A 26,690-nucleotide genomic window follows, 5' to 3' on the forward strand; every position below is an offset into this window, starting at 1 on the left:
TAGATAGGTACATAAGAGTTGAATTTGATAATAAGAGCTACAGATGTAGTGAGAAAGTACTGGCCTACTTATTATAAAAATTCTTGTAATTGAAGGGGTAATTAATAAATGTTGAACGAGGGGAAGTCACTCAACAAGCTTACAATTTGCACAGTGCCCAACTCTTTCAAGGATGTAACCATCTCAAGGAATCAGGCTCTTTGATTCCGTTGTCTTTATCAAATTTTTAGTTGTAGCTAGGTATACATGTCTACTAAAAAAGAATACAATGTGAGAAGATATAACGAATTTAAAAATTTGAGGAGAGGACCATAGTGGTGGAGGAAGAGGCTCTCCTAGATTTTTTGCAACTTCTTGTCATGAAAGATTTTACACAATTGACTCCCATTGAGGAAAAGTATTAATATATCAACACGAAGGCATATAAATTATTGTTATTCAAATATCAAAACATAACAAGCGATCACCAATGCTCCGTTGCACTACCTGCATCAAGAAAACATAAATCTTCAAAAACAAAAGGCATCCAATAAGCATCTGACATGTGTTAAAAGATTCAAAATGAGAAACCCTTAACTCATTCACATGAGGTAAAAGATTCAAAAGTAGTGTTGGAGTAGCATGGAGGCAAGAGGGAGATACCAAGATGGTGCAAAAGATTGTTTATTCATGAGAGATATGCCCAATATATAGGTACAAGTTACATCCAAGAGTGACATCGTATGAGAGCTCAAGAGAGCATCTCTAGATCCACAATTATCTCTCAATCACACACCACACTCTTAGATTCACTCATTTACACCTACTAAACTGACACATCATTAGTCACACCTATATACACATGTGTTCACACACTCACAACGATAGACCTTAGTATTGACCCATCACATCAATTTGTCCCAACATACCTACCCACAAATTGATGACCTCACCCCAACAATAGTGTATGGGAAGCTTCATGGCTTGTTCACACCTAGTGACAACACTCGTGATCCCAACTAGTGACTCACTCTAGTTATGGCTCTTGGTCTACAATTGGGAGAATGGACAATGACTATGCATGGGAAGTTCCCATAGGTCTGACAAGGAAAAACTCATAGATAAGTCAATCATTTTAACAGGGGCATCCTAGGGCAGAGAACCCTTATTGACTCAAACATAAAAAAAGTCTAAGTTGAAGATATGGGGAAATTTCCCCCCTTGATGGCAATCTTTTTTAGGCATTGTTTCCAAGCCACCATTGTATCAGACTCATAAACTTGCTTGTCCATTTCATTACACTCGGTGTCGGACAAAGCAAAGTTTTTCTCCTTTGTGTATCTTCTTGGTATACCAAAGCATAATCTTTTTGTTAATGTGAAGCAAAGTATCCAATTCTAGGCAAGGTCTTACCACATGGGTAGTGTCTAATGCCTTACAAGGTTTGAAAAATAGACTCAAACAAGTGAAACTTGAGAACATATTCCTCGAGAGTACAGTCATCATGTCATCCCCATATAGATGCAAAGAAGTTGCATACATCATAAGATATGCTGCATACATCACTAAGTCATCTTCATAAATGCAAAGTACAATGACACCGATGAGTTCCATAACTGAGTTCTAATGCTCAAGGAGAGTCAATATACTTAAAACTTTTAGTCAAGGTTCAAAGCCCCAATTTTAGTCGAATTGGTTAAGCATTAAGACCACCAAACCATCAGAAACTGCAACTACAGACATACAAAACTTGGAGGCCAAAATTCATGCTAATGGAGTCAGCTTTTAGAGGGAATTTGGCATAGAAATAAAGCTCTATTACCAGAGGACTTGTACCCCACAGGATAGGTGCAGATGTGCATCAAGTCACCGACTGGAGCTGCTTGTATTTCGAATGGTTTTTCATCAGTTTCTCTCTATCTAGTGGACCAAATTAGCTCAAATTTTGACAACAAATTCCTCATAGGGTCACCTAACTCTAGCTACGAGAAATTAAGGAGATTCGATGCACTGAAGGAGAATTTGCAAAAAGTTTGTCGGACAATAATCATTGTTGGCACGGGTAGAGGGCGCAAGCATCCTTGAATTCCTCCTAGCTAGAGGTTTACCCCATCAAGAGGATGCTTGGGCTCAGAGGGTTTGGGAAATGGTGCAGTAGATGGGGAGAACAAGCTTTAGGAAAAGTCGAGGAGAAGAGGGAAGAATGGAAGAAGAGGGTGGAGGGTGAAGAGGAAGATGATGATGTGGCTAAATGGTTTGGAGGCTCAAGGAGGATGGAGTGGCTCTGATACCACATGTTGGAGTAGCATGGAGGCAAGATGGAGATACCAAGATGATGCAAAAGATTGTTTATTCATGAGAGATATGCCCAATATATAGGCACAAGTTACATCCAAGAGTGACATCATATGTGAGCTCAAGAGAGCATCTCTAGATCCACAAATTTCTCCACTGATCTCTCAACAATCAGACCCATGAATCTTTCAATCACACCTAATAGAACCTTCTACCACCTAACGTGGTCACAATAATAACCATGTGGTGACACACAAACTCACACTGACCTTGTACCCCTTGGTACAACCCCATCACATCAATTTGTCCCAATAATTAGAAACCCCTTAACTCATTAGATCGCTTACAAGGTAGTGGTAACAAACGATATATTAAGTTACATTGGATAAATTCTTACAAAAATTACATAAAACGTAGTGGTAACAAGAGTGTATAAGTGAGTGTAGGTACTACCTCCTGGAAAGGCAATTTGTAAAATGATATCTATAAATGGCAATTGGAAAGACACAACTTAATTAATTCTTTAAAAAATTACATGTGGAAATAGAGTTTAAATCCTTCATTATAGCACCCTACAAACCATATATTAAATTACATTGAAGAAAAGGATTTCCTTAGTGATGTCATAGGTTGCATTAAGGATGGATGGCCAACGAGTTACATGAAAAAAGAGATTCATGGATTGAAGGGGTCGGTTAATGCCAAAGGCAAAGATCTTACCAGGTGTAATTGCCACGATTGGAGAGATATTGCACAGGCTTGTATATTCAGTGAGATGAGAAGCAAGTAGTGCCATGTGACAAGGTGGATATTTGGGCATTAAGATCTCGTAGAGTATGGAGGGCCACTAAGAATAAGAAAATCAATTTTATGCTATGGTGTGTTGCGACAAGTCCGTGATCGACTTGTAAGATGGCTAAATATTAGTCCACTGCTCTCTTTGTGGGAGAATGAGCGAAACACAGTCAATCGCATCACATGGAAGCAAGCGTTGCTTAGGGATTGTAAGGATTTGAATATGTTGTAGTATGATCTACTTCAAGTAATCAGAGGTGTTACTCTGATGGATATATGGTTAAGTAGAAACAACAAAGTTTTTAAGGACATTCCATTTAAGAGGGACTTGTGTAAACCCATAAGACGTCAAATTTTGGTAGTTCTGAAAGAGTTGGGGAAGAAAAATGATTCGTTTTTGGTAGCAGCTAAGTTGTTGGAAAATGTTTGTCTTTTGTTGAGATAATATTGTACCTACTTTTTGATTTGATATACACAATAGTCTCTTTTTTAGCTCTGTCCCGCTAGGGGCAAGCTAATCGGGAAGAAGAACGACTCTCTACCTTAGCCACCTAGTGCATAACTCTTTACCTTAGCATACAAAGTCTCAGATTTTGGTAAGGGGTAGTGCTAGCGGGCACCCCTTGGTTTTATCCGGAAAAGAAAAATTACAAGGAAAATTTACACAAAAATGAATTTATTATTCTAACAAAACTTCACCATAGACATTGACAATACATAGTACCTTCATTCCTTTTGACAATACATAGTACCTTCATTCCTTATTTCTAGCAGGGTTCGCTTTGCAGTCCCGGTGTATCGCCGTCAAAAGGTTGGACTCCTGTGAGTAATCTGCGGTCCTTGTGCGAAGACTGCACGGCGTTCGCGCCTTCAGAGTGCGGGAGTGAACTCACGCACGATGTTTAAGAAGTACGTGCTCTCTTGCAATAATCTTTGGAACCTCGATTGTGTTTCGTGTGCTCTGGTGTCAGAGAGATAGCCAGCGCAAAGGTATTTGAATCAGTCTTTAGTGGCCGCTTGCATTTTATGGTGTGTGAAAGAGAGAGAGAGAGAGAGAGGGGAGAATGGAGAGACCATAGGCCCATATATTGTCCGTTATAGAACGGGACGAGTCCCCTCTAACAACTACTTTTAATCTTTTGGACTTCCATAATTCAACCAACTTTTCTTACAAATGGCATGAAAACTATTAGCCCAGTTGAGTTCAAGCTTTCCAACGTGTCCTTAATGTTTTTTTGGGAGGGCGGGAGAGAGAAAGAGAAAGAGAGAGAGATTTGTAGATGGGAAGTAGATTGATGGGGTAGTCACAAATTTTGGGGAGAACGAATGATTGACAATCACTAGTGACTTTTTGATAATGACAGCTTTTACCTCCCATCATACTACTGAGAACGACCAACCAAGACTCAGTAGGTGAGTGGGAGAACGAATGATTGACAATCACTAGTGATTTTTTGATAATGACTGCTTTTACCTCCCATCATACTACTGAGAACGACCAACCAAGACTCAGTAGGTGAGTGGAGTATCATGTCAAAAATATTTTCAATCCCTCAAGTATATCTGAGGAGACACTTTTACTTTCAAGCCTCAGAGGATATCTTTGAAGGCACTTGCCAATAACTTCATCGATAGTGCCTGTACTTTGAAAGCAAAGCTTTGGAAGGAACCTGTTGCACTAAGGATGACACATAATTACCTTTGAGAGTCGAAAGTTGTCGGCAGGCATTAATATCAATGCATTAAATGATTGGGCAAAATAATGCTTTAACTTAAAGACCCCTTAAAGTTACATGTGATCACGGATTGGTTAAGGTAAGGCTGGCATCAGAATGCCATACCATCGTGCACATTATTTAACATGTGTGTGGGGGGGCAAGGATGTACATGATTGTGTGATGGCTTATGTTTATGCAAAGGCCTGCCTAATGCTGGTGCTGATGAAGGTGGTGTAGCAGGCAGGTGATCTACTATGCTTTCACATGAACTGCTCGTATAACCTCATGCTGAGACAACGAATCTGAAGGATATGAACAGGGAGGTGCATATGGGATAGGGTCTCAATGTGCTCCTTCCCCCTGGGCGTGCCTTCCCACCCCCATAAGGGATTTTTACTATATCAGAGATGTGGAGTTCAATTATAATGCTGCTGACGTGGGGCAATTCCTTTCAAGATGAATTACAATGCTGCTGATGGGGGACACTTCTATGAAATGGCATGGAGGGCTTCCATAAGCAGCAAGCTAGTGTTCAGCACTTTCTCCGGCTGCTGCGCTGTGCTGGAGTGCTCTGGTTGGTGTGAAGGACGGGACTGAGTGGTGCTTTACTCATATGCTGTGAGGGGGGCTCCAATAGCTATAAGCGAAGAAGCATGTGCACTGCATCTTAATGAGGGTGGATACTCTGGGTAGTTATTGGAGAAGTTCCTCTTCAAGCCACAATGCCCCTGTACTCGACTTTTGTGGAGTAAATTGGGTGTCCATGTCCTTAGCCATGTGGGATATATGGAGCCATATTTGCTGGCACCCCAGCATTTTGACTCACATGCATGATGGTTGGAGGGAGATGTGGCCATGCTTTTTCTGAGGAGGTTTGTCACTTTGAAAATCCATGCATCTAATTGCATCTTTTAGTTTAATGGTGCTCACACGTTTGCTTTCTATTGTTGTTTACTATTGACATATTAAGTCCACAGCTGACTAGGGGTGATAATTTGACCTCTCTGCCATCAACATCATACACTCTTATGCCTTCACTTACTATCGTTCCAGCTTTTAGATCAGCAAAAAATATGTGACGCTTTAATAGAATTCACTACAGTGTGAATGAAAAAAATGAAAATAACTCCTGCAATTTTCAAATCTACTACCAACATACAAATTTCCTGAGTTTATCTTGCCGAGATGCTGTCATTACATAGAAAACAATTCATGGTCAACATAGTATAGAGGTGAAGTTTTTGTCATGTTTTTAACCTGTACTTGTACCAAAGTTAGATTGCGAACTTTATGAAATTGTAACTCTTGATGAATAGTCCGTACCCACTATCAACAGGGCATAAGGAGAGATAGGAGATAAATGAGGCAATATTCATTCGCTGATGTACAAAAGGGGTAGGGGACAGATTGGAGAAAGGGGGATTGAGGAGAGGAAGGGAGAGAGAGGGAGGAAGAGAAGGAAGGAGAAGGGGTAGGAGAGAGAGGAAGAGGTGGGAGAGAGAGAGAGAGAGAGAGAGTGAGAGATTGGCGAAAAGAGAGTGTAGGCTGCAAGGAGGAGGAAGGAGGGAAGCTAGATATGATTAGATGTCACATCAAAAGCAATGAGTGGTGGATGTGGACCCTCCACATTTGCCACTAACTCTAGCTAAAGGGCCACTAAAGTAGGCCCCCCCCCCCCCCCCCCCACCTTTTCCTTTTTCTGCCTTCATTACTGCCATGGCTTCCCATAGACTTTTGCCCTCAAAATTACATGTATCTGCTGCTACGTAAGGGTGCTGGGATAGCAAGTGATGCTGATCATCCTGATAAAAGATAGGGGTACTCCTGGACAATTCTCTCTGGCTGCCATGACTGTTCATCCTCTGGAAGTCCTTTCCATCTTATGAGGTACTCAATGTAAACCATATTACGGAGTACTCGATCTCTGAAACCCACAATGCGCTCGGGAACATAGAGGATATGACCCTCCTCATCCATAGGTGGCAGCTCTGGAAGTATTGGCACATGCTGAACTACATGTGGTTTCAGCAAAGACACATGGAACACAATGTGAATCTTGGAGGTGCTTGGTTGCTCCAATTGATATGCTACCTCCCCAATTTTGCGGATGATCCTGTAAGGGCCATAATACTGATGAGCAAGCTTTGTGTTGGTATTCCCCTTAATGAAGCATAATGAATTTTGTGGAGACGTAAATGCACACAATCTCCTTCTTTGAAGACCAAATATCTCTTGCATTCATCCGCATATTTCTTCTACTTGGCTTGGGCATCCTACATATTCTTTTTAGCCAATTGCAGAAGGACCTCCATCCTCGTGCTTGCTGATTTTTCGCAGCAGTGTCAGCAATTGAGGAAGGCATTCCTACTTTACACCTATACATTGCCTCAAACGAGCTCATGCCAATAGAGAGTGCCAATCTCTACTCCTCCAAACCACCTTTGTACATGATGGTAGTTATCTAGCAATAGAGAGTGTTGGTCCTGGTATTGTTGTAGCAAAATTCAGCCAGTGTGAGCCACTTATCCCATCACCTCTGGGTATCATGACAAAAATGCCTCAAGTATTCCTCCACCCATTTGTCCACCTTTCTGACAGTCCATCAGTCTCAGGATGGTATGTTATGCTATGTGTGAGTAAAGTACCCACTGCTGTAAATAATTTTTGTCTAAAGTGCCCCATAAATTTTGCATCCTTGTCACTAACAATTTCCTGTGGAAAGCCATGGTTCTTAAACACAGGATCAATGAACTGCCAAGCAACCGGTGATGCTGAAAATTGGGTCTTGGTGAGCATGAAAATGGGCTTGTTTTGTCAATCTATCCACCATGACATAAATGCTGTCCCATCCCCTCTTTGTAGAAGGCAAGCCTGTGATGAAATCCATTGCTATATGTGTCCATTTCCCCTCTGGAATGGGTAGTTTGCTGTCCACTTGCAAGCATTCAGCAACATATTTGACCACATCTTGCCACATGCCTTCCCAGAAGAAGCATTGTCTGACCCTCTCATAAGTCTTGCTGACACTTGTATATCCAGCCATAGGAGAGGAATGCATTTCTTGCAAGACCAGCTGCTTATACGTTGAGTGTGGCACTAGGTAAATTTTGTCCTTGCACCACAACAATCCATTATGCAATTTAAAGTCAGGGTGACTTTGACATGAGGGCTCCTGAAAATATGGTTGCTGCCTTTGAATTCTGCATATACTCTTTTTGAATGCCATGAATCCAATTCTGATAAATGGTAGAGACAGTAGACAATGTGCAACCCTACATCCCGGACAAGGCATCTGCAACCACATTTTCTTTCCCTTCCTGTACTCAATGTCAAAGTCATAGGAGTGCACTGAAGCCAGCCATCGCTTTTGCTTGGCAGACAAGATGGGCTGCGTGAGGAAATATTTGAGTGTCCTATGGTCAGTTTTGACCTTGATTTTGCTCCCGTATAGGTAGTGATGCCACTTTTGAAGCCATGTAGGATGGCTTACATTTCCTGATCACTCCACAATGAATGGCTGTGAGAAGTCAAGGCATACCAATACAGGTGCATGAGTCAAGGAAAATTTCAGGTCTTGAAAACTGAGTTGTGCTTCTTTTGACCACAGAAAGGCATCCTTCTTCAAAAGATCAGTAAGAGGAGCTGCCCTCTTGGCAAAATTGTGAATAATTCTCTTGTAGAAAGACACAAGACACAAGACCCAAAAACCCTCTCAGTTGGGTGGGAGTTTGTGGCTACGGCCATTCCTTTATTCATTTCACCTTTAACAGGATCTACTCGAATGCCATCTCTACTCACAATGTGCCCCAAATATTCAACCTCTTCAGCCATGAAAGTACATTTGCTGGCTTTTGTATAAAGCTGATGCAATCTCAAAGTTTCGAGCACTTGTTTGACATGTCCAATGTGCTCCTGTTTGTTCTTGTTGTAAATGAGGATGTCATCGAAGAAAACCAGAACGCATTGGAAGAGAAGTGGCTGCAATATTTTTGTTCTTGAGTGCCTGGAAATGGTTGGTGCATTAGTCAACCCACATAGCATCACCTTGAACTCATATAAACCCTGTTCTGTGCAGAAGGATGTCTTGTGCCCCCATCTCCCTCTACTCTGATATGATGGTAACCTGACCTCAAATCTGTCTTTGTGAAGAACTGAGCGCCCTTGGAATTCATCCAATAAATCATCAACCTTTGGGATTAGAAATCTGTTTTTTATGGCAGCCTTGTTGAGATCCCTGTAGTCAATGCACATACAGTAAGAACCATCTTTCTTTTTTACCAGGAGCACTAGGGACGCAAAGGGAGAGGTGCTACGAGAGACGAAATTCTTCTCAAGCAACTCTTGTAGTGCTGCCACTTACTCCCGTTTCACGTTGGAAAGATGGTATGGGGCTTACTGCCAGGCTCCAAAGCTATGTCATCATCCACATCCCTTTTTGGAGGCAACTGAGATGGCATATCAGCAAATATATCTGCAAAATCTGAGAGCAACTGCTGCATGTCCATATCCTTCACTCAGGAATGCTACCCGTATGAGTCACTGACATATTTAATGCATAAACAGCACTTTCTTTCTTGAGCTCTCAGGCCAACTACCTTGCTGAAATGATCCAATCGCAGCCCAAGACAATATCGATCGGACCCATGTCCAATACAAAGAGATTCCTTGTAAAATCCTAACCATAAGAGAGCCGGATCCTCGCATCGCTGTTCATATGCTGTCCATTGGCAACCTCTACTCTCAGCCCATGGTCTATCTCTGTGGGAAGCGATCCCACCTTCTGCAAGGTCTTGGTATTGATGAAGCTATGTGTACTCCCGCTATCCACAAGCATATGAACAGTCCTGCCTTTAATGTCACCCTTCAATCTCAATGTCTCGGCACTTTTGGCACCCATCAATGCATCAAGCGAAATTGAATAAAGTACTGGCTGAGCATCCCAATATTGCTCCTCCTCATCCACATGAGGATTCCCATCAGCATCATTCTGTGCATGGAATGGCACAGCAGTGTGATGCTCCACAAAGGAGACTTTAGGCATACGACCCAACATATGACCTGGAATACCCCTGCTGGCTGAGCCTCGTGTGTGTCATTGGGGTGCCTTCCAAGCTGAGTAACACCACCTGAATCATAGTTGAATTCAAAGTCTTGATCACCTCCAAGCTGAGTAACACCAGCATCTAGAGTTGGTCGTGACTCTTGTACTTCATCTGTCTCCGCATGAGAAACATCTGGGGACTCAAAGGCATGCATCGAGTCTTCATCATCATATAGCTCAATAATCATGCTGAGTTTGGCTGTGCTATTGTTTCTCATCTTGCACACCTCCCTATGCTCGAGAGTCCATTTGTCACCACAGTTAAAGCATAAATTGGCTCTCTTTCTGCAATCCACGATGGCTTGGGTGCTGCTGTTTTATTTCTGGTATTTCTGTTACAGCACATGGTTTCCCTTCTGGCTTTGCATTCGGGTTCCGGTAGGGAACCTCGGAAATGGTGCTGCTATAGTTTTCTTGTCGTGCAAGTCAAGCATCTAGGGTTTCTTTTCACCCTCAAACGCAGTCCCACATGGGCTGCTTTGTAGCACTGTCATACTGTACTTAGGCTCGAAGACCTCCGCAAGCTGGGTTGCTTGCTCAATGGTTTGAGGGTTGTGAGCCCTCACATCGGAGGCCAGAGCCGGGTCCAAACCTTCAATGAAACACGGAGCTTGGAGGATAATGCTTGTAGAAACTGTGCCTGCACATTCCGAGATGTAGGATAGAGAGGCCGAGTGGTAGGAACTTTTGTACCACCAGTGGCTGCACCCACTATGGTAGGCACATGCTCATGCTGAGCAGCCTCATCACTGTCATGTAGTGATCGCTCAACACGAAGGGCATGATTGGGTGCCATGGTGAATTGTCACGAGAGAGTGGAAGCCTAAGTGTAGCTAGCTTCTTGCAAGAAAATCTCAATTTGACAGACGCGGATGCCTCCACAAGTGAGTAAGAACGTAGTGCAAGAAAGAAGCAGCTCAATGAGATAGACAAAACTAATGTTGTTGTAATTGGGGAGCTCTTCGGGACTGTCGGGATAGTAGGTCGGGTGGAGGTGGATTAGGCATATGACATGGCGTGGTTGTTCGTTATGTTGGGCGTGGAATTCAGGCGGAGAGGAGCAGTTCTGTGCGACTACCGTTTCCCAAGTCAATGACTAGAAAAAGGTGGTCCTTCACATTTTTTGGGAGCAAGAGCGAGCTGAGGAGAGAGCTGCTGCTCCCGCTGTCCCCCCCCCAGCCATCTCCTCCTTCCCGCAGCCCTTGTCATCCGCCTCCTCGTCCGCCATCTCCTCCTCCTTCCCGCCTTCTCCCTTGCCTACCATAGTTACGAGGGAACGCCGTTCCCCCATCCGGAACGCGTGGAACCCCGTTCCAGAGAAGAGGGAACCTTGGAACCCCCCAGAACCTCTGTCTGGAATGTTCCAGCCAGGGTGTTACCAGGGAACCTCGTTCTGGGGTACCTGGAACCCGTTCCGGACCTAAACCTGGCGTTCCGGGTTTAGGGTTTCCTCCTCAACCCTGTTTCGCGAGTGGCGGCGGCCTGTTTTCTGCCATTTCGACCTGCAGCCCTCCACCTGCTCTCTCCCTCCTTCAGCAGCCCGGCTCCTCCATCACTCACTCCCTTCCTCCTTGCATCCAACTACTCCCTCCCTCCATCCTTCTACTCCCTCCCTCCATCCTTCCATCTACTCCCTCCCTCCATCCAACTCCTCCATCCATCGACTCCCTCCTTCCTTCCCTCTACTCATTCCTTGCTCCATCTACTCTTGCTTCAGCCCCCTCCCTTCCCTCATGCCTCAAGTCTCAATCCCTCTCCCTTCCCTCAAGGCTCAGCCCCCTTCTCTCCCATTCAGCCTACTCTCTCAGCCCCCTTCTCTCCACTCTCTCCACCTTTAGCCATCAGCCCACTCTATCAGTCCCCCTTCTCTCAATGGCTCCTCCCCATGGCATCAACCCAGACAACAAATCTCCGTGGTGGAAGGAAGTGGAGTGTGGAAGCCTCTACAACAAGTCAAAAGGAGGAGCACGCAAGTGGAGATGCAAATTTTGCCAAGATGAAAAATCTAGAGGCTCGGACCGAGTTCGACATCACTTATTGCGAGTAAAGAGGAGAAACACTAACTGCTGCCCTGGAAATATTCTAGATTCAGAGATGGCACGTTTTCAGGCACTTGCAGATAGATTGGAAGCTGAGGAAGCACGGTAGAAGGTTCTTGATCCTCGAGGTCGAACAAGGGCATCATCACATGCAGCACCTTCTCTTGCTGCTTCCATTTCTAGCTCCTTCTTTGGGAGTACAGCTTCACAAGCACATGCTCCCGCTTCATTAGCCCCCACCCCGAGAGTTGTGCAAGCTAGCCTTATGGCATCATGGCATCCTGGGAGGAGGGCACAGGTAGATGCTGTAGTGGGCCGATTCTTTTATGGAGTAGATGTACCCACAACAAAGGCCCGCAATCCTTACTTCATTGATATGGTAAAGGAGATTGCAGCCTATGGACCATCTTACACTCCTCCCTCATGTGAGCCCTGCGCACCACAATTTTGGCAACAGAGAAGACCGCTACAGAGCAAGCTTTGACTCCCATCAAAGACATATGGGTGAAATGTGGTGTCACATTGATGGGAGATGGATGGAGTGATACTAGGAGCCGCTCTATTCAGGGTATCATTGCATACTCCAGGGGTGCCAGATTTTTCATTAAAGCTATTGATAATTCTGAGGAGGGAAAGTCAACTGAGAGGTTGGCTAGCATTTGGATGGAGTCCATTGAGTATGTGGGGGCAAATAAGGTTATTCAGTTTGTTTCTGATGGCGAGAACTCCAATAGGGCAGCAGGGAGGATTTTGGAAGAGAAGTACCCTCACCTTACCTTCACTCCTTGCATGGCACATGGGCTAAATAATCTCTTGAAGGATATTGGTAAGTTGGATTGGGTGGATCCTACCATTGATATGGGTAATCATGTTGTATCTTCCATCACTGGCCATCACTACATTTTGGCTATTTTTCGTAAGATATCCCCTCAAAAGAATCTCTTGAAGTATTCCGACACATGCCTTGCTTATAATTTCATCATGTTGAAGCAGCTTTTTAAGCTGTTGTGACAGCTTCTTGTTTCCGCTGAGTGGGATGCATGGCGTGAACAGAACTCTGCAGGGGCTCAGCCATTGTCTTGGACGACCTCTTTTGGGATGATGTTCGCCTTTTGCTTCATGTTACAAAGCCAATTCTTTTGATGTTGAGGCTTGTTGATGGAGATGGCCCTTGTATTGGGAAGGTGTATGAAGGGATGGATAGGATGATTGAGACCATTCAAAGTATAGATGCTTTGTATGCTTGGAGGAAGGAGGAGTTGAGGACCTTGGCAACCTCTCGGTGGACAGAATATCATTCACCTTGGAGGCTGCAGCCTTTGTTTTGGATCCGGAATTTCAAGGGAAGGGGCAAGAAACAGATAAAGAGGTGGTACAAGGATGGGAGAAGATATTGAGACGACTTGTCTCAAGTCAAGATGATAGGATAAAAGTGCGGGAGGAGCTGTCATATTATAGGCAAGGAAAAGGGTTGTTTGGTTTGGAGGATGCACAGAATGACAGGTTCAAGGGGATACACTTCGCCAGCGGAGTGGAGATTTCTGGGTTACCAGGCAGTGTCTTCGTTGCAAGCAGATGGGTCATTTAGCTAGAGACTGCCCTCGCAGCCAAGGTTGAGCTCCTCCCCCCCCACCCCCACAAGGTAGGTAGAGTCAGTTGGCCAGGGTCAGCACTCCCTCGGACAGGAGCAGCAGGAGTCTCACATCCCCTGGCTGACACCCTTAGAAGGGGTCTGGACCCAAGTTAAAAAGAAAAAGAAACCAAGAAAACTGGCTTGAAAGCGCCGCAAGCAACAGGCTAGACTCAGGGAGAGAGAGAGTTGTTCGAGAGGCATCTGCAGAGGAGCAACTGCAAGAGCCCATAATTGGAGAACCCCCCTTGCTAGCGACAGGGGCCACTGCTTAGCCATTTGATCCTTCCGTGATGGAGGTCTAGAGTTTGCAATCACCCTTGTATCAACAGCGAGCCCCAAGAGCTCTTGATGTTGCAATGGCGGAAGCTGCGGAGGTTAGCCTGACAACGGTTGAGGAGGAGCGGATGCAGAGCCCCGACGAGCTTGATCAGGAGGGCGGGCTTGTGGTCACCCCTACTTACCCCCGGATCCCTCTCCCTTTTCACTCCCTCCTCTTCCTCTCGAGCTCCCCCCGCCCCCTCCTCCTCCCCTCGCCCCTCTTGCTATGGTCATCCTCACCACCCGTCCTCCTCCCTCCGCCTCCCCCTCTGCCCCCCCTCCCCCTCCGCAATAGGGTTCTTCAGCCTCCCCCCCCACTTGACACGTCCCAGCACTCCTGAAACCTTTGATCTGCAAACAAACACACACAACGTGAGAAACTGAGCAGGCTGCTCACCACCCAACCATGACATCTACGGGATGTGATCCCGAATCAGGAGATGTCCCCTCCGAGCCACGAGCTGAGCTACTGGCACAAACTCCCAATCAGATCCAAACCAGCCTGGTGTCCCATACCACCAGGTGGCGCTGTGAAGCCTGGGATCTGCCACTGGGCCTTGGGCTACGCTAAGATGCAGGCGCGCGTCCGCGACTCAATCCAGGATCAGACCTAGCACCTGGGAACGAAACTTGCTCCCATCGGCTCTCTTAGAACTGAACCCCTGGGCCCCTTTTATAGACTCGGGCCCCAAGCGCCAAAAATAGCGAAGACCTATAAATAGTTCGTACCCTTGCCACTCAACCCGAGAATCAAGCCTGCCTAGCTCTAAGCCTCCCCAGGCTACCTGAGCTAGTCTTGTGTACCCAGTACACGTCAGATACCAATCCGTGCACATGACATACTCCCCCTCCTCTAAGAACTCACTCCTGAGTTCGCTAAAAAACCCGGAAATGTTCTTTGGAGGTTTTGTAATGTCTCCCATGTTGCATCCTCCTCAACACGATCCTTCCACTTGATCTTGTATTCCGTGATAGATCGATTGCGAATCTGTCTGTCACGAAATTCAAGAATACACTCAGGTTGGTGTGGAATAAAAGTCAAATCTGTAACTTCTATTATCTCGTGAGGAGAAACAAGTTGATCATCCGCACCCAAAACTTGTTTCAGTCTATTGACATGAAAGACTGGATGTACTTTAACATCAGGAGGCAATTCTAGTCGATATGCAACTGGTCCAATTCTTTTAATGACCTTGAACGGACCACAGTATCTGGGGGATAATTTCGGAACTAAACCAGTACTTAGGCTCTTGGATTCTTTGGGAATTCGCAAATATACCATCGTTCCTTCAGAGAACTCTCTAGGTGAACGATGTCTATTAGCATAAAATCTGTCCCGATCTTGGGCACTTCTAATAGACTCCTTGGCAAACTGCAACATTTCCTGCATGTCTAGCAAGAAGTTCTTAGCAGCATCATTTTGAATCCCTTTTAACCCAACCATTACTGGTGACTTAGGTTGAAACCCGTACATAAGCATAAAAGGACTGTAACCAGTACTAGAATGCTTTGCACTGTTGTAAGCAAATTCTATCATAGGTAGATAATCTTCCCATGAAGACTGTCTCTTAGATACATATGCCCGAAGCATGTCTTCAACCAACTGGTTAACCTTCTCTGTACTGCCATCGGATTGTGCATGATCCGAGGAACTCATACTTAGAGTAGTTTCTAACTTCTCAAAAACAAGTGTCCAAAAGTTACTTGTAAACTTTGAGTCCCTGTCACTGACTATGTCAGATGGCAAACCATACAGCTTAAACAAGTGGTCCACAAACTCGTGAGCCAGCTGGACAGCTGGAATAGTTGTTCTAGTAGGTAAGAATCTAGCCATTTTTGTCAAACGGTCGACTATGACCCAAATGGAGTCATGACCTTTGCGCGTTCGAGGCAAACCAGTAATAAAATCCATGGAAATACTTTCCCATTTATTACCTGGAATCTGTAATGGCTGTAATAAACCCGCGCTTCTAAGGCGTTCTGCCTTAGTAACCTGACAAACTCGGCAACCTACTACATAGTTCTCAATGAATGCACGCTTCTTTGGCCAATAAGAGGTATGCTTCACAAGAGACAGAGTCCTATGTATACCCGGATGTCCAGCACTAGGAGCATCATGACACTCCCAGAGAATCTTGGATTTAAGGTCCAGAACATGAGGCACACAAATCTTTTCATTCCGGAACAGCAAGCCGTTCCTAATCATCCACTGATCTCCCGCCGCCTGTACCGTAGGTGGCACAATCCCTGAGTCCTGGTCAACCATGGAGCTCCCATCCTGGACTCTCTGCCAATAAGAACTGAAATGACTATCAGTTGCGTATAGCCCTCTCAAGGATTGAAACAGGTCTGAGGATATTTCCGTAAATGACAGAGCATTTACAAACTTAACTTGACTTAAGGCATCCGCCACACTATTCAACGAACCCTTACGATAACGTATTTCAAAATCAAAATCTTGCATTAATTCTGCCCATCTAGCTTTCCGTCCCCTCAATTCAGATCCATCACACACATACTTAATTGACTGATGATCAGTCAATACAAGGAACTTTGAACCATACAAGTAGTGTCTCCAAACCTTAAGAGCATACACTACAGCATAAAGTTCCTTCTCGAGTGTGGGCCAACGATATTGAGTGTCGTCTAGCTTCTTACTCTCGAAAGCTACAGGTCTGCCCTCTTGGAATAGAGCTGCCCCAATCGCATAATCACTCGGATCGGCCTCTAAAACATAAGGCCGGGTAGGATCGGGTAATGCAAGAACGGGTGCTTCCTTGATAGAAAACTTCAAGGTTTCAAAAGCCTTGTTCATTGCATCATTCCAAGAGATCGGCTGGGTAGACCTGCGTCCACGACCTTTCAATATGTTTGTCAGGGGTGCCGTGATATGTGAATAATCACGCACAAACTTCCGAAGAAATACCGTAAATCCTAGGAAAGAACGAAGTTGTTTCACAGTCTGAGGGATAGGCTATTCTAAAACCTTCTGGATACGATCCAGATCAATGCTAATACCTTCAGAAGAAATCTTGTGTCCTAAGTAAATGATCTCCTTCATAAAGAAGTCACATTTACTCATCTTGGCATAGAGCTTATGCTGTCTTAGAATAACTAAGACAATCCGGAGGTGTCCTATGTGATCCTCAAGCGTTCGACTATATACCAAGATGTCATCTAAGAACACTACAACAAATTTGCCCAGAAAATCCCTGAACAAATCGTTCATCGTCTGTTGAAATGTGGCAGGAGCATTGGTCAAACCAAAAGGTAATACAAGAAACTCGTAGTGACCATACCTAGTTCGGAATGCGGTTCTATCTATGTGTTTAGCATAGATACGGATTTGGTGATAACCCGTACGCAAATCAATCTTAGTGAAATACTTTGCTCGGCCAAACGGTCTATCAGATCATTGGAACGAGGTAGAGGGTATCTATTCTTAATTGTCACTTTATTTAATCGTTTATAATCTATACACATTCTCCAGGTAGAATCTTTTTTCTTTCTTAAGAGGACAGGTGCACCCCAAGGTGATTTACTTGGGCGTATATAGCCCATATTCAGGTAATCCTGTAGCTGGGTAGCTAACTCATCCTCCTCTACCTAGCTCATCCTATAAGGTGGTACACTAATAGGTTGAGCCCCTGGGACTAAGTCTATGCGATGATCTACTGCCCGTTCTGGAGATAAACCTTCCGGCAGTTGAGTAGGGATTACATCCTTAAAACTATCTAACAACATTCTCAATTCACGGTGTTCAAACACACTTAAATCATTCTTGTTAATTACAGAAACAACAAATGAAGAAAGCAGAATCAAAACACACTGATAGACATCATAATGAGAAGTGTTTAATATATTCCGAAGCTGCATCGCAGATACAATAGGTCCCTGAGAAGAGAGAATTTTATCACACTGAATACAAAATTGGGTGTTCTTATCTACAAAAGAAAGGGTATGCTCCGTCCATCCAATCTGAATATTGTGGGTTTTAAACCACTCTATTCCGATCAACAAGTCTACATGCTCCAGGTGCATAACATAACACGTAAGAGCCCCTGTGTAAGCTTGAATCCGGATAGGAAGCGCTTCAACCTTGCGATCCCAAAACTGCTTCCCCGCTGGAAGCTGCACCTCATAGGTGTGATCGCTAGGTACTGTGGACAGCCCCATCTTCTGCACAAATTTGTAATTAACAAAGTTGTGAGAGCTGCTCGGATCAAAGAGGATGTGAACCTGTTGGTCCCTAACTTCTTCATAAACTCGGAAAAGATCATGGGAAACAAACAACGAAGTATTGAAAGTGCAATTACAAGAGAGTGGGCAGGTAATGACATTTACAGAAATACCTGTCATCGAGACTTGGTTCGCTCCCTTGGCTCTGGTTCCTGGACCCGCCTGGAGCTTCGGTCCGAGCGCTAACTTTTGATTCTTGCGCTTTGGACACTCATTCTTGGTGTGGCCCCGCTCCTCGCAATAGAAGCAACGTCCTTTTTTAAGCTTCAAAGTGCGGAGGAAGCGGGTTCGACCATTCTTTGCCTGAGTCAAGTGTTTCTTGGAGGCGTTGTTCGTAGACTTCGTCTCCCCGGTACCAGTCGTAGGCTGAAAAAACTTGCGTTTATTCTTTCCACTCGTGTCGGAAACTATAGTTGCTTTTGCACCGGCCATGGTATCATCATAAATACGCGCTTAGTTCATGGCCTCTTGCAACGTTGTGCATTTGTTGTTCTTTATTTGCAACTTGTACGAATCTGGCAAACCATCCACAAAGAAACCTAACAAGGTCACTGGATCCATCTTTGTGGCCCTGGTCTGCAGATCTCGAAACCTTTGAAGATAAACTTCAAATGACAAGTTCAGCTTTGACATATCGAGGGCTTTAAGCTTGCCAACGATATCATAATCGTCCTCCTTCTTCAGGAACTCCTTCCTGAAGACCCCTTCGAAGTCTATCCATGTATCTGGCTTAGGCTGGAGTTCCTTCTACCATAGCAACGCTTTACCTGACATGAAACCGGCTGCAAGCTGGATTTTCTTCTCATCTGGGTACGGGTGGAACTGGAAGTGTACCTGCCACTTGTGTAACCAAGTGTCAACCACCTCCTTAGTTCGAGACTTTTGATCTCCCGGAAAAGGGTCTGGAGTTATGTTCGGACCTAGCACTGAAGCCATGGCATCCACATGCGTGAGTGCCTGCACAGTGCTAGCCAGAAGAGTGAGAGTCGCTTGAATCCCTTGGAGTTGCTGTGTCAACCCCGTTTGATTCGCATTAACCTGCTTGAATTTTCCATCCAAAGCAGTGGTGAATTCACTGAAGGCCTTCTTCGTAATCAAATCGTCATAAAGACCCTGGTCTTCCTCTTCCACAGGAGTGTAATCCAAATCCCGTTCTCCCATGGTGAACTCGGGATTTGCAGGATCAGACATATCTGAAATCTGATTTGAAACGAATATAAACTGAGAGAAATAACTGAGTGAATCGAAGCTGAAAGGAGAGTGGAGCAGATAAAAACCGTCCCAAGAGATGCTGACAGAAGAAGATGCTGAAAACTGGCGAACAGCGGGCGCGAATAATCCCGGAGTCTCCCTCTTGCTGAATTCGCTGCAGGCTGCAGTGTACAGAATTCTGCAGTAATCCGTACTGTACAGAATCCTCCTTCTGGCCGTACAGGTGACGCAGACAGTACGGATTGCTGATGTGGCTGGACGGCTGCTGACGCAATCTGTACGGATGCTGACGCAGTCTGTACGGTTGCTGACGCAAGCTGTACGGATGCTGACGCAGTCTGTACAGTTGGTGACGCAGGTGTACGGAAGCTGGCGCAGGTGTACGGCAGATGACGCTGGCTGTACGGCAGCCTGTCGCAGGCTGTCCCGAATCCTGATGGCGCAATCAACGACGATGGCAGGGAGGGCTGCTTGCACAAGGCTATGGCTGAGCTTGGGACCTTGCCAAGCTATATAGGGAATAGGGCAGCCAAATTAGGAAGCCCTGCTTCCCAAAAAGGCTCACCCTCCCGACTTTGGAGGGTGGTGCTTTTTCGAAAAAAGCAGCACCTCCCACAGGGTGGCCGTACCCTGTTCCAGCCCCTTGCGCATCTCCTTGCCCTGGCCGAAACTCCTTCCAGCCATGGCGCACCCACGCCTCTGCGTTCTCGACCCCCACGCAGCCCCGATCAGCCTCGATCTGCACGCCTGCCACTCAGCTCCTCTATCGCCTCTCCTTCTTGCACCTCCGCTCTCTCCCAGCTACGCTCATCCTTCTCTCTCCTAAACCCTTCAGTAAATTCGAAACACACTCTCTCTTTCTCCTACCTTTTCCCTATATCCTGACCACCCCTGATAACCCATGAACCAACCAGAATTTGCAGCAGCAAATTTCGAATTTTAGGGCATACCTGGAGGAAGAAATCGTCCAAAGTACTCGCATCAGAAATTCCTATCTCAGGAGCTGGCTCTGATACCAACTGACACGTCCCAGCACTCCTGAAACCTCTGATATGCAAACAAACACACACAACGTGAGAAACCGAGCAGGCTGCTCACCACCCAACCATGACATCTACGGGATGTGATCCCGAATCAGGAGATGTCCCCTCCGAGCCACGAGCTGAGCTACTGGCACAAACTCCCAATCAGATCCAAACCAGCCTAGTGTCCCATACCACCAAGTGGCGCTGTGAAGCCTGGGATCTGCCACTGGGCCTTGGGCTACGCTAAGATGCAGGCGCGCGTCCGCGACTCAATCAAGGATCAGACCTAGCACCTGGGAATGAAACTTGCTCCCATCGGCTCTCTGAGAACTGAACCCCTGGGCCCCTTTTATAGACTTGGGCCCCAAGCGCCAAAAATAGCGAAGACCTATAAATAGTTCGTACCCTTGCCACTCAACCCGAGAATCAAGCCTGCCTAGCTCTAAGCCTCCCCAGGCTGCCTGAGCTAGTCTCGTGTACCCAGTACACGTCAGATACCAATCCGTGCACATGACACCACTCCCCTCCCTTCCTTGGACTTGCCTCGACTCCCCTGCCATTAGGCAAGGGGAAGACAACGCCCCAATCTGTCTCCTTGTCGTAATATCCCGTCCCCTCCCTCCATTTAGGGGGGGAGCCAGAGGGAAGGGGCTCATCCTCCTGGTCAGCAGCTCCCAAACTTCAGCTTGGGCGTTCCTTACAGCGGGACTTTTGGAGATTGGGGCCTTGGAACTATCTAGAGATTCCGGACTCTTATCCTCTACCCTTGGAGGTATCGCTTGTGATCTTGCAGCCTCGGAAAGGGGGTTTGATCAGCGTAGTGGGCTCCCAGATGCACCCGGTTTGGAGATTCCAGTTCGCCTCCATCGGCAGTGGAGACCGATCACCTTGCTTGATACCACATACAAGATCCTCACCAAGGTCTTGAGTTTGCGGTTATGGTCTCATCTCATCGACATCATCTATGACACATAGATCGGGTCTGTTTGGGAGCGTAGCATCGTGGACAACATCTTCACATTTTGGGAGGTAGTGGATTGGGCCAAGGAGGAGTCACAACCTTTGGACGTCCTTCTCTTGGATTTTGAGAAGGCTTACGGCAGGGTGGAGTGGTCTTTCCTGGAGGGTACTATGCAAAGGTTAGGTTTCTCAGACAGATGGATTAGAGGAGTCTCTTCATTTTATGCGGGGAGCTCTAGTCAGATGCTTGTCGGTGGACAAACGGGCGAGGCCTTCCTTTCTCTTGCTCGGTCCGCCAAGGCTGTCCCCTTGCTCCCTTTCTCTTCTTGTTTGTGGCGGAGGCTTTGGGCTACTACGTGAGATCACAAGGGTCGGGCCTCACAGGGTTGAGTCCCCCAATCAGACAAGAGGAGTTGTTGCTACACGGCCTTGTATGCAGAGGGCACCACAGCGAGCTTGGAGAGAGTCAGGGGAGCCTTGGTTATCTACTGTGAGGCCTCGAGTGCGCGGATCAACTGGACAAAATCCATCGGTTTCTTCACAGACTTTGAGGAGACGCAGGAGATTCGAGAGTGCGGGAGTGACTTGGCTTTTGATGGATACCGCGGGGCCAAACAACGAGATACCACGGATGCCAGGTGGATATTGATATTACAACAGAGTAGCAGATCGCCCTGTTCCTCGAGAGTGTTCGGCGCAAGCTTCTCTACTGGAGCTCGACCAAACTCTCCCTAGCGGGTCGTGCCCTAGTGGCAAACCAAGTCGTCCTTGCCACGGCCTGGTATATTGCCTCCTGTTGGTGCTTGCACAGAGGGTGCATTAGGCAACTCTCATGGTTGGTTCGGAATTTCCTTTGGGCAGGATTGGACGGCACGAGGAATACTAGAGTCCGGGTTGCTTGGCAGACAATGATCATGCTGCAGGCATTGGGAGGCTTGGGTATCATTGATCCGGAGATGCAGAGCAGAGCCCTCTTGGGCAAGTTGGTTGTGTGTGGCCTCACCCCGAGCGCAAAGCCTTGGAAGCTCCTCTTATAGCGAGGGCTGCTTAGGAACACCCCACGTACTGGGGGGCAGTGGCAACTTTTACACAGATGGATCTTCTTAGAGGTCCCCTTACAGGGAAGGGTTCCCCCTTGATGAGGAGCCTCCATAGGGTCTGGCAGAGATTAACAGGGGTCTCATCCATGCTCAGTACCATTGCAGAGAGGAGTTCGAGCGTTAGCCCCTCATTTGGCACCCGGAGAGGATGGGGGTTTGCTTGGGCAAGGGACTCACATTGGTTGGGCATAATGGGGCAGTGGCCCGGCCTGCTCCTTTGGTAGATGGAGCAGATTACCCATGAAGGCAGAGGCGAGGCTTGGAGCCTTAGCACATATGCTAGGGGCAGGGCAGCGGATGAGGGAGATTGATGTAGCCATCCGTGAGTCTTGGTGGGAGGGACTTCGTGTGTGGATGGATAGCAGATGGTTGGGTCAGTTTTCTCAGAGTGGGGTCCCCTTGAGGATGATGGTGCAGCGAGGCAGCACGCAGCCTGGTTTTTTCCATGTGGGACCTGGAGGCCTACTTCAAGCACTCACCGAGAGAGACCCAGAGATGGATGGGAGTTTGGATGGGATTCATTGGTAGATGATCAGAGTGGTGAGCGGATTGGGGAAGGAGTGGCACATTGATCCTCCCAACATCCCAGAGCAGGATGCCCCAAGATGGCGCCTTTGGCTTTGGGAGAGTAGGCCCTTGAGGGAGGTCCAGTGGGATCCGGGAGAGTGGTTTTGGCCCTCTAGGATTGGCCTCGTTGAGTAGGTGGACGAGGTGCCCTTCTTTTTCTACACCACACGGATTGGTACGAGGGTTCAGATGAACTCTTTGATTTGGACCCCTTCGAGGGAGAGGCATTGGGTGGCCCAGAGGGGTGCCCCAGGAGGTTTGTTCTAGGTTTTGGACGCATTATGGTCCAGTTTGTGGTCGAGGAAGATCTCCTACTTCTTTTGGTTGGCTGCCCACGGAGGCTTGCCCATTGGCCCGTGGTTGGAGCAGATGCGGGTGGAGGGGTAGTGTCACTGTTTGCTCTGTTGGATTTTTGGAGACGATCCCTCACTGCCTCTGGAGTTGTCGTAGCGCAGCGAGGATCTGGATAGGAGCCCTCAGGATTATGATCCGCATGCAGAGCCTTCAGAGGGACTACACCTGGGGGATGGTGGCTTGGTTGATTGAGGGAGGTCACGCGTTCCAAATTGATGAGGTCTCTCCAGCTTACCGGATACAGGGTCAGAGCATTCAGAGGATAAAGCTCCATGAGGTGGTCCCTCCTGATAGCCCAGATCCTCATCTCCCTCCGGAGGATAGCATGTGGGAGGTAGTAGCCAGTATCCCGACATGGAACATTTGGGTTGCTCGTTGTAGCCTAGTGATGGGCGAGCATCTAGTTCCACCCTTGGCTACCTTGGTCACCATCTGGCAGGATATCATCTACACCTTGCGCTTCACCTGGGAGCATGGGACCCCGGGCTCTAGGGCGATTGTCGCGAGGCGCGCACATTTTTGCAAGGCTTGGCTTGTAGGAGTTTTCTACATTTTTACTCCACGAGGGATTCGTTGGCTATATAGTCCGGCGTCGGTGTGTGAGGGTGCTACAGGGGCAAAAATCCTGTGATAGGGCACTGGCGGCTGTCGGCATGTACAACCCGTTGAGGTCTCTTGGCTATAGCCTTGCTGTGAACAAGTGCCACAGTCACTCCCATGGGTTGTGGATTTGGTCGGTCAAACATTGAGGAAATGTCCCCTAGCATGATCCGTGCCTTAGTACGGTGGCAGGTCTAACGTGTCTCTAGCTCTAGCTGGTCCCTGTGGTTGTCGTCTCTGTGAGCCCTTCCAATCAAAACTATCTGGTTGGAAAAACTCAGTGATCATACTTTGAGGAATGTCTCGATGTGTGCCCTGGTCTCCCCTACGCGCTCTGAGCAAACGCTCCTTGTGCTGAACGGCCTCATGTATGAAAGCTGCCAAGCACTGCTAGTCTGGGTAGGATAGGAGACTGCGTAGGGAGCCGAAACCATTTCTTGAGAGGCAGTGGTACCGACCTCTGATCTCGTAGTACACTATGCACCTGAAAGCAAAATGCTCCTCTGACTCGACCTCCCATGAATTGCACAGAGTACAGGTGCGGCCCTCTCTGGGTATGCCCTCCGCTCGACCACTCTCTATATGGAGGCGGTTTGATGAGACCCAGAACTGCCCAATCGAGTCTGGCTAGTGCAGCGTACCCCCTACTCAGTCGAGCCTGTAGTGTTGGTCGCATCGTGAAAATTGGCTGGAGAACAGGATGCCCAAGTAGGTGTAGGATGCAACTACCTCCATTGGCAACCCATCCAAAGTCTGTGCATGGCTGCCTGGGATGTGTTGAAGATCATAACCTTGGTTTTATCGAGGTTGACCTTTAAGTCGTGTGTCTCACAGAAGGTATGTAGTGCGTCAAGATGTTGGTGAAGCCCCTGTACAGTGGAGGATAGTAGGACCGCATCATCTGCATATAGCAATATCTAGAGCAATGATCCGGCTAGAGAGCAACCAGTCCCTCCTAGGGTCTCGATAAAGGTCTCAAGCTCATCAATGTAGAGGCCAAACAAAGTCAATGATAATGGACAACCTTGTTTGACCCCGCCTACCCATGGCTCTGAGACCCCGAAGCTATGCGGACGGGCTAACCTTTGCTTCAAGTATCGAGGCATAGATCTTGGACATAACATGTCCACTCATAACGGTCGTGTAGTTTTCTGGACTCATGGGTTCCCGTGGCTTGTGTATGGGTGTGATGGTGCTAAGGGTCCAAGTGTGTGGAAAGCCAACGCACACTGCTTCGTTGAAGAGATTTGCTAGGATCGGGGCCAGGGTATCTATCCCATAGGCATTGAACTCAGTGCGTAGGCCCTCATGATCTTTCGTTTAGTCGTTGCGAAGGTTTCGAGTTGCATGTTTGACACCATTGGTTGTGAAGAGCGTGCATGAAGTGGTGCGAGATACATGTGAGGTCGGGTCTTGGTTAGTTGGGTACATTGTATAACTTTCATGCGTAGGAGTGCCATGTTTTTGTGTCTGTGAGAGGGGATGAGGCTCTCCGTTCGAGGAACCTCCGCTAGACGTCTTTAGAGTTGTTACTCAACAAAATGTTTAGTAACTCTCTTCATTCTGGTGGACGAATTCCTGCTTCTTCCAGCGAACTAGGCGGTGGTACTCACATATTGTCTTTGCCTCTCTTCGAAGATGACGCTTGGTTTTAAGTCGGAGTTGTTGGCGTAAAGCCTTACACTTGTCATCGTACCAGCTATTGCAGGGTACCGAGCCAAGAGGTGGGGGCGCGTGGATCAAGTGGTGCGTGGAAAAGTGTGTAGGGCAGCCTCATGGAGAGACCGTGTGATAAAGGCAGCGCGGTCCTCTAAGAGCGGGATGTGATGTATGTCTCTAAGAGAAGAGAAAAACATAGAAGACAAGGCAAGAGAATACTGCAATACCACATGGCAGTCAAAGGGGGACTCCACAGTCTAATTTCTTTTCACATTCAACATTGAATTTTGGGGGTCCACATGTTATGCACTATATTGACCTCAATCAAATAGACTTTCAATACTTTTCATTTAGGACCCCATCTTGTGTGAGAGCATAGGGAAAGAGAGGGGAAAGGCTTGCAGCATTTATGTGAACTAGGCTAAGGCAACCCATCGAATTGAGCAAACCAGTCATATCAATCACCATTACATTACCTTGTTTGTTTCTAGGCTTGCAGGCACCTACATGATAGCGTTAATCTATTTTGCAGAGTGCTTGACACTATGCATTGTTGATGGGATGAGGCATATGTAAGCAGTACCTAGGTGCAATCAGTAGCATTACAGTGGGTAAATAGGAGGAGAACAAGAACAAACAGGATACAGCCCTGCAATACAGGTAGTCACAAAAAACACACTTGTATTGCGATAAGAAGGGGCACAGCTCTGGTGTCTGAGGGATAAAACAAGTCATGTGATATGAACTGTTGAGAGACCTTGGAGATGATACCTCCCTCTAAAGTAGATGTTCCAAGTGGAGGCAGCCACGCTTGAGGTAATGGCTGCTTAAGAGGAGGTGTGGGCTTGTGTTCCCTTGGTCATCACAAGGCCCATGATGAGCAAGTTGCAGGCCCGTTTTAAAATACTGAGATGCTTGAGGTCTTGAAGGACCTTCCGTTGGGGTAAGAGAAGTTGGACTCTCGTCTGTATTCTTTTGACAATATTGGGGCTTGATAGGTACTCCACTTCGCCTTGCATCCCTGGGGGTATTTGATTCAGGGCAGATGCCCTCTTCTCTTTCCGGCAAATGGAAATGCCTTAACCCCAAGAGCAGA

At 46.8% G+C, this 26,690-nt stretch overlaps 1 protein-coding gene across 1 annotated transcript in view; it reads left to right on the plus strand.

The window, feature by feature from the left end:
* Positions 1–3,796: 3,796 nt before the first annotated feature.
* Positions 3,797–26,690, plus strand: part of LOC147895280 (pseudouridine synthase and archaeosine transglycosylase (PUA) domain-containing protein) — an 80,055-nt gene continuing 57,161 nt past the window's right edge. The window contains exon 1 of the mRNA XM_087383877.1: positions 3,797–3,978. Within this exon, the coding sequence (XP_087240003.1) occupies positions 3,968–3,978 (11 nt within the window). The 5' untranslated portion in view covers positions 3,797–3,967. The remainder of the gene's footprint in view (positions 3,979–26,690) is intronic.

The sequence above is a fragment of the Dipteris shenzhenensis genome, chromosome 13 (genome assembly GCF_047967505.1).
Source record: "Dipteris shenzhenensis isolate YYH24624 ecotype China chromosome 13, Dip_SZ_1.0, whole genome shotgun sequence".
Taxonomy (NCBI): Eukaryota; Viridiplantae; Streptophyta; class Polypodiopsida; order Gleicheniales; family Dipteridaceae; genus Dipteris; species Dipteris shenzhenensis.